Source organism: Sardina pilchardus, chromosome 2 (genome assembly GCF_963854185.1).
Source record: "Sardina pilchardus chromosome 2, fSarPil1.1, whole genome shotgun sequence".
Lineage (NCBI taxonomy): Eukaryota > Metazoa > Chordata > Actinopteri > Clupeiformes > Clupeidae > Sardina > Sardina pilchardus.
The window spans coordinates 36,172,643-36,181,367 of NC_084995.1; the positions used below are offsets into that span (position 1 = coordinate 36,172,643).

The following is an 8,725-nucleotide window of genomic DNA, read 5'->3' on the forward strand; positions in this document are numbered from 1 at the left end:
TGTTCATCATCTCAGCCTGGTCTTGGAAAAGCATAGCTCCCGAAGCCTCTCCGTGAAACAGTAAACAGGTGAGGACTTTCGAATGAGATAGTCAGAGACCTGGTCGGCCAGGCAGAAGAAAACCGACTCCGCAGAATAACAAACAGCTCTTGGAGCCCTTTTGCCGACATGGCGTGCTAAAAAAAATCTCCTTCTCAGGTAGTTACACAAACCTTGATAAAGAACAACACACATTTCCAGGCAGCAAATGTAATGTCAAGGCCATGGCTCTGTGTTTTCAGGTTTGTGGATGTTAACCTGAGGAGAGCTCTCTGGGTTGAGCAGCGTTGAGACGTGTGGATTTCCTTTGTAAAATACGAACGCTTAAGGTCGTTTTGGCCTCAGAGCAAAGAACACAGAAGTGGAAATGTTTGGATACACTTGGGAATATGAGCGGGGATGTGTATCCTGTTGGGCACCAGTGGCTCTCAGGTTCAGGTTCGGACTGAGCTGCCAGGTTCATGGAACATTCCTCGCCCTGGAGTCATATAATGGCAGGAAGGGCTGAAACGGCCAAAAACATAAACAATAGGCCTAAAGTGTGAGCCGATCACTTGACTGCAATATGGACACCTTGCAGACGTTTGTGTGTTCTCTCGTCCAATGCACATCCCTGCATAGGTTTATAAGAATTCCATATTCAAAGAGCACTTCACAAAGGGAAAAATCATACAACTTCATTTTTTCCCCCATGATTTCACTTTGTAGATGTCTCGTCAGCAGAATGCAATTCCATATGGAAACTAATAAGAATCCTTGTAATAATAATGTTTTCCAGACCCTCATTGTCTTTGTTGCTATGGAAGTGTTCAGCAGTTCTTGCTATTATTCCCAGATTATAGTGACAAGCAAAGAAAGGGGTCTTTCCAAATGTGATAAATTCGACACAGTTAACATTGGTCTTGGAGGTTGTCTACGGAAAAGACACAGTTGTGCAACTGAACACACAGTTGGTGATAGGCAGACTTTGAGGTGCTGTTAAGCCACGGCAAGAATGCCATCCGCACAGGAAGTGTGATCTAAGTGTACAGTACATACGACATGCAGAGGGAGCCAAGAGCAGCACTCGCCATCCGACCACATCGTCTTTACTGTGTGTGAGATGGAGCGGCTCCAGTTGGAGACACATTATAGTTCAGCAGGGAGTGGTTACTGCATTCCCAACCGATTACCCAAAGATCTCCAAACGCCATGAGCACTGGAGGTTTGTTGCCATGACTATGTCTGAAATTCATTTCAATAGAGTTTTGAAAAATCACTGGATCTCGTATAGCTTGTAATGATACGCTTGGCTTAGCTTAATCCACAACAAACATGGTGGAGATGCACAAATTTGGCTGATCCTACCGCACTGTTAAATGAGATTAAACATGACACACACATACACACTCACACACACACAAACATTCTTAAGAGAATGTAGATACTACAATAGTTTGCTCAACTTCAGATGTAGTATGTACTCAACTGGCATCTGTTCTGCATGCCGTTTCAGTTGTGAGGGAAGTAAAACTGAAAATCTACACAAACAAGCAAACAGAAGAACATTGCACAGATAAACTAATTATTTTCTTATTATCCAGTCCGAAGGTAAGTATGCTAAGCTGCTTATCACAGTTGGTACAGGCACTCATGGTTCATGTAGATTTTCCAATGAGTACAAATTTGAATACAGGCAATTTAAAAAGTCTTTCTCCTGAAAGAGTCAAACAAGAGGATACTGGCTCTTTTTTTATGGGCAAAACTTCCATCATCCCACACAAATCCCACCACATAAATAAAAAGAGCAGATGAAAAGCTCAAAAAAAACCCAACAACATTTTGCTGGACATTTTAACAATACTAACCACAAGTAATTAGACATAACTAGTCATTTGAGTAATTATGTCAAGGGTATGTGTTCCATACTGAGATAGTTAAAGGTACACTATGCAAGATTTTCACCTTTGCGAATGTAAACAAACTTAAATTGGTGAATCGTACAGCATAAACCTAGTGAGTCACTACCAAGAAAACCAGCAATGCAACTTCAAAAATGGCCACCGACAAATCTTGCGAGAATAGTCAAACATTACTTTGTCAGTAGATATATCTCTTTAGAGATAGTTTAGGTTTTGCCTGTTGCCCCCACAACAAAAACATTTTAATTGTGTACAAGGGGGATAAGTCACAAGACGTTTGCTATTAGTGGACTTATGGCTCACCTTTTTAAGAATTTGTACAAGTTAAACTCTCATTTCTCCTTCCTCTCATTTTTAGATGTTTTCTAAAATCTAGATGAATCTAGATGTTTTCTAAGATCTTTCAAGTGTCTACTACAGATTCTCAGAGGACACATCCATGAGAGGAAGGTCAGGGGTGTTTCCTGTTGCCTTACCCTGAGGCAGGTATCTGCCACGTACGGGGAAAATCATCAAGCTGTTAAAAATCAGTTTGTAGACTTGCCCTAATTACAGTGGTATGCTCACATATGCACTCTCTCTCACACACACACACACACACACAGCCACACACTCTCTCTCTCACACATACACACACACACACACTCACACGCGCATAAACATGGGCAGGCTTGCATACCTAACTGCTATGGCTGGGTTTTATCTAAATAGTTCAGTTCAGCAGTACAGTAGTTTGAGATGGGACAGATGTTGTAAATCATAGGTTTAGAGCCCTTGTTGGCTGCTGTCCTAAAACATGGGTGTGGTAATTAGAGAATTAAACCCCCTGTTGAAATATGGGCCTCCTTGGCAGCCTATTAATGCACTGAGTGAAAGTCTCTCCGGTTTTCATTTCTTCAATCACCGTCTGCACCCGATTCCTAGCGACTCGTACATTAATTACTTCTGTTTTTTCCTCTTTCGTTTCCCCATTCCTTCCTTCCCTTCTGCGGCGAGTTTCCTCCTACACAGCAATTTAGCTTGTGCCTCGTCATGTTCCTGGAGTTAATCGCCTGCGCCACTGAAGGATTACTTTCTCCCTCCGCTATGTTAAAAACACTGGAGCCTCTGGCAGGCACTGGGCGAGCATCTCTGCCATGGAGAGCCAGATAATGAGGCTCTTGTCTGGCCCTATCGACAGGGCCCATCCCATGACAACTTAATGGCAAGCAAGCCAGGCAACAAGCAAGTAGTAGGCTAATTGTTGTGTTGTGTTTCTGTGTCTGTGTGGTGTTTTTGTGTCCGTGTGTGTCCGTGTGTGTGTGTGTGTGTGTGTGTGTGTACGTGTAATCAATGCTTCACAGCAGGTGCAGGTGAGGATACTAGATAAGAGAACCCAACAATGAAAGTGTTATGCAATAATGCGATCACATTTTTCCATCATCCTACTTCTTGCCATTAGTGATAATGACACAGGTGGGCACATCAACAATGTGAGACCTCCGACTGTATCAAACAATCTCTATATCTACAACCAAGGATTACAAAGATATATACATTACACATAGGATAAATTAGAATTATACATAGGATACGTTAGAATTAATTAGCTTCTCATTTTGTTTTGGTTCTTTGACGAGTCCTACTGGGCTCCTGCATGAGTTACAGAGACAGTGGATGTGTAAGACACACATACAGACACACCCTCACTCTCTTTTTCTCTCTCCCTCTGTCTCTCTCTCTCACACACACACACACACGCAAGCACACACACACACACACACACACATACTAGAAAGCCAAAATTGGGTAAAGAATGAATTACGTCACAACAAGAGGATATCCTCAAGTGTCCATCGTTTGACCTTCCTCTCGGAAAAATAGTGCACAGGGACAATGGCTGAGTTTCGTCCTCTCGTCTTGCAGTGGAAGGAAAGAGATAAGGATCATCAGTCCGTTGATGGAAGCTGGTGAAGCGAAGCGGGGCTTTTTTTTCCAGGAAAGCTCTCTCACAATTTCTACCGTAGAACAGTGGGGCAGCAGCTGTGTGTGTGTGTGTGTGTGTGTGTGTGTGTGTGTGTGTGTGTGTGTGTGTGTGAAGCAGTAGTGGTTGGGTGTGAGAGGGAGGAGGCTGCAAGGAGACCCCCTGCAGGGTGTACATCACATCAGGGGGGATATATTTTGAATGTTTAGTAAGTGATGTCAGCACTGCTCTCCCCAGGAGAAGACTAAAAGAAAAACTGCTGGTGTTGAAAGGCTGTGTTCTTGATCCACTACGAGCATTTTGACAAGATTACTACGCCTCTCTTGACTCTTAAAAGCTATGTAAATGTGAAAGGTGCTTTACTGACAAGACTTCCATACATGATTATGTATTCCATTTCTGGTCAATGACTGAACAGAGAGATTTGCTTCTGCGATCTCTCACTGCAATGACAAGAGACAGGCTATCAAACTGTCCTGGACTGGTGAACAAAACAAATCATTTCCCCTGCATTGAGCGGTACAGTATGTGAGTGTGGGCTGTGGTGCATTTTGGAGTAGTATTTCTTGCTATATACAGTAGCACCTCAGACAGGGCAGACTGACTGGACCTCAGAATAAATATTGCATTAAGGTGGCAATAGCACAAGACATTGTGTGTGGAATGATTCCAATGTCCAATTGCTCACCCTTGCGGTTCTTGGGCATCTCAGAGCACAAATGTAGATTATGTGAGGAGGATGTTCTGCCAGATGAATGTCTTGGCACAATCATTCAGTGCATGACAGTGAAGCAATGGTTGGCGAGCTACATGCAACAGTAAGCTGATATATATCTTTGGTGGTCCGTTATCCTTCTGAATGTATTTCTGTTGTGTGCAAAATTAAATCAAGACCATCAAGATCATAACATAATAATGTTGTTATAATTATTATTATTTATCCTGTTGTTGTTGTTGTTGTTGTTGTTGTTGTTGTTGTTGTCCCAGTTCAGCTAGCCAGTCCAGCTTTCATGCTTTTAAAATATTAATCACTGCAGTCCTTTCTGCACTACAATTGCCCTTGTCCTTGTTTGGAGGAGAGAGTGTAAGCCATTCTATCTCAACCACAGGAGAGAGAGACTACTGACAGTTGTCCTGTTGTCCTCCTAGTAGTCTCTTTATCATTGAACAAGCAGAATATAAGTCTTAAAATATTAGAGAGAGAGAGAGAGTCTGTGTGTCTGTGTTAGGGGGATGAAGGTCTGGATGTTGCTCTGGGCCAGGGTGATTTCAGACGAGATGACAAGCACAGCTTAGGGAGCTGGGCACACATCCATTCCTAGTAACTCTTGCATCTTTTCCACTGTGGTTGACAGGAATGATGGAAGAATGGTATCCCCAACACAAAATGGCTTTACAATAATCTGTCTGGGAATTCAAATATGAACTCTCTGAACGTTACTGCAGTGTTGCTGCTTGTATGTCAGTCACACCCTGCATAGTTAGGAGCTAAACAGGTCAGAGCTTGGCCTCACACTAACCAAAATATGAAACTTTGGAGGATTAAGGAAGTCGATGCCAGGTATGATTAGATATTTCATTTATCTTCCGCATTCACATCCCCCAGAACACACTCAAAAAATTGTCTCCCACCCACATACTTACGGACATACCTTAGATATGCACGGGGAGATGGCACCTTTTGCTCAAGCGGCCATCTTCTTAGACTCTCCGTCTCCGACCCACATCATTTCTGTGAGATAATGAATAGAGAGGATTACAGCTGCTCCCTCATTAGACTCTCGGTGCTTTGAAGTCAGAAGCTATCATTGGTCGGCGAGCTCTGTGCCATAATGCTCTTCATGAAGCCAACATAAAGGTTTTAACTGCAGGCAGGCAGGCAGACAGAGCCTGCACGCCAGTCAGTCATGTGGCATCTGATAGAGATTTTAGGAGGCCTACTTAAGCATTTCTTGAGTTGATAAACGGAGTCTGCACATGGCCGGCTCCTTCCTGATCAAATTTATGAGCAGCAGTTTATTCAATGTCAGACGACGTGCTGAGTTAATTCAGTATGGTACCAAAACAGACCTCCCTGCTCCCATCTATCTACAGAATGTACTTTGTGTACCTCATGTACTTTCACCACATCTATTGCTCGGTCTCTGATGGAGAGGTGGATTTGGATAGAAACAGACGAGTACAAACAAACATCCACACTTCTCATTCACTGGTGTTGCGATCAGCACTTTAAATCATCAGAGTGCGGTAGCGGCGCTGACCTCTCCGTGGCCGGGGATCCGGCCCTTACGGGGCCCACAGCAGCGCCAGGCTCCTGCCGGCGCGTAATGAGCCCTCACAGGCCCGCTTCTGTCTGGGACGCAGGCTGTTTACGGGGTGACAAATGCCTTGTTTTGTAGCTGGCCACACATCACCGTAATTGCTCTTGCCTGGCTAATGCCAGTCCGCTCCTTTGATAGTAGTTCCTGCTACCGGATTAATTGCCTGTCATGCTAATTAGGTGTGCCCACTGGACCGTATGGGCAGTCACCTACTGAGGCTGCTTTTGTTTTTTTTTGTTTTTATTTTACTGTTTATAGCTGGATAAGGAACCATTATTATGGAATTGAGAGGGAATAAAACATGGTCAGAAACGTTGTTCTGGTTGTTCTGACACATTACTACCGGTGCCTGCGCGTCAACTCTGCATGGGCGGCTCCCTCACCTAAAGTAAAACCCTTTTCCCTTCCTTTCTTTTCATGATCACCCCTCAGAGGTTGGCAACAGCAGCAACCAGAGGCTGTCCGCCGCAGAGAATGAGGCCCTCAGCCAGCAGCACCACAGCAGCAGCGCAGACGACAGCGACCACTCGGACCCTTGGTCCCCGCGCACCCTGCCCAGACGCTACACAGTAGGGGGGCCCCGCAGCGCCGGGGACGTGCTGACCATGCAGCCGCACCATATGGACCGCAAGCGAGAGGCCTTCCTGGAGCACCTGAAGCAGAAGTACCCCCATCACGCCTCCACCATCATGGGCCACCAGGACAGAATCAGGGACCAGGTAAGGACAGTGGTTCTCACACTTTTTATGTCATCCCCCACTTTGGAGGTGGGGAATTGTCATGCCCCACTTAATCCTGATTCCACCTGATCAAGCTGGAATTTATTTATTTTAATTATTTATTTTTTCCGCATTTTGGTTCCACGTTACATTTCCTGTCTCGGTCTGCTAGATCAAAAGTTAGTTTAGTTCATATGTTGGTCTGTTTATGACACCTATGTTTGTGTATGGCTGTTTTGTTTTAAATCTGCGATCTTCTTTGTCAAAAAAGAAAGATAGGCACAAAAAAAACTAATTCCCTCCTGTTCATCGTGCCCCACCTGTCATGTCTCTATTCCCCACTAGTGGGGCCCGTCCCACACTTGAACCACTGAGGTAAGGACAGCATGAATACACTCCTGGACTCCCAGTAGGCAGTGTTACTGTCACGTCATTGTGCAGTGTAGATCATGGATCAGTTATAAGTAGCATTATGCAAATGCTCACCTTTTATGACTATTTGCTCAGTTATAAAAGTGTAGTAGTGATGTTGAAGAACCTGTCCGTTGTTGAGATAGAAGAGAGAGGGCCTTTAAATCTAAAATTGGTTGCCCTGTTAGGTCTACTGTAAGTAGTAGTTTATAAACATTCTGAGTCAACAACCATTTACTTTTCACTGGACTGTGGTTTCATTTGAGTCACTGATTTGGCTGATCAAGGCTTCCTTGACTTCTCCCTTGATATTATTCCTTTTCTGTACACTTGCTGTGTAGGTCCTATGGTAGGCTAATGGAAATGAATATCTCCACCACCACTGGAAACTTTCAGTACGATTACCAACAACATGTTTTCCACATTTGGCACAGGTCACATGCACAGTGACAGATTGTTTCAAATTTGTTACATGAATAAGCAAGGCCATATTTTGTTCAGACCAATTGGTGATTTTGTTTTCTTTGCATGCATTATCATATTGTAGCCATAAAATAACATACTGTGATGTTTGTTTAACCTGTAGCCTATCTGATGTAATAACATTCAAATAACACCTAAATAATAATACATATATTGTTACACATGATTTGCATTTGCATTGAAATCACCACTAGATGGTACCCTATCAATGACGTACGCTTCAGAGAGTTTTGTTTTTTTCTCTTCTTTTCTGGTGAAAAGCATAGTGTATTTTACGTGAAGGCCATAGCTGTCCTAAAATATAAACTGAAAAGGTCCGTTTAAGATGAGCCTCGCCTTTTTACCTTGAACATTTTACTATTATATTGATGTGAGCAATATCAACCCGAAAACTCTGTTGAGAACTCTCATGGAGTTGGAAAAAGATAGGCATACTTTATTTAACTTTGAGAGTGGTTCGTGGTGGAGTTTATGTGTAAAGCCGGAAAGTGGCGAGGAAAGCCTATAGTTCCACCGGAATGCCTACCGCGCAGTCTTATGAATTGCTTTCTGAGTCCGTCTACAAACCGACAATGAAAGACTCAGGTAACACCGCATGTGTGGGTGTGGTTAGTTACCATGGAGGGGAGGGGTGTCATTGGTGAGAGAGCTCAGTTTACAGCAAGTACCCACCCACTATCACTTCGGAACCAAGAATTATCCGTTTTTTCACCAGCGCGTGTGCTTACCACGTCCCGTTTCGAGACAGGAAAAAAATAGTCTACATTGTCTCGCAGTCCGGACCGAGTTGGATATTGGATCAGTTTTTCGTGAAGAAATTGTGAAAACGTGAAGTCTCTGTCGGATTACTTCAGAACATGATTGCAGCGCAGCTGGGTTAGTGATCAT

The 8,725-nt window shown here is 43.7% G+C and overlaps 1 protein-coding gene across 4 annotated transcripts in view; it reads left to right on the forward strand.

Annotated features, from left to right (window-relative positions):
• The window catches only part of si:ch211-207d6.2 (sickle tail protein homolog), a 56,087-nt gene that overhangs the window by 15,035 nt on the left and 32,327 nt on the right, over window positions 1–8,725 (forward strand). For 3 of the 4 annotated variants that reach the window (XM_062529023.1, XM_062529032.1, XM_062529015.1), the window contains exon 2: window positions 6,657–6,943. In XM_062529023.1, the coding sequence (XP_062385007.1) occupies window positions 6,830–6,943 (114 nt within the window). In that variant the 5' untranslated portion in view covers window positions 6,657–6,829. Of the gene's footprint in view, window positions 1–6,656; window positions 6,944–8,522; window positions 8,714–8,725 lie in introns of those variants that run through there. The other variant, XM_062529006.1, reaches the window with a different exon arrangement.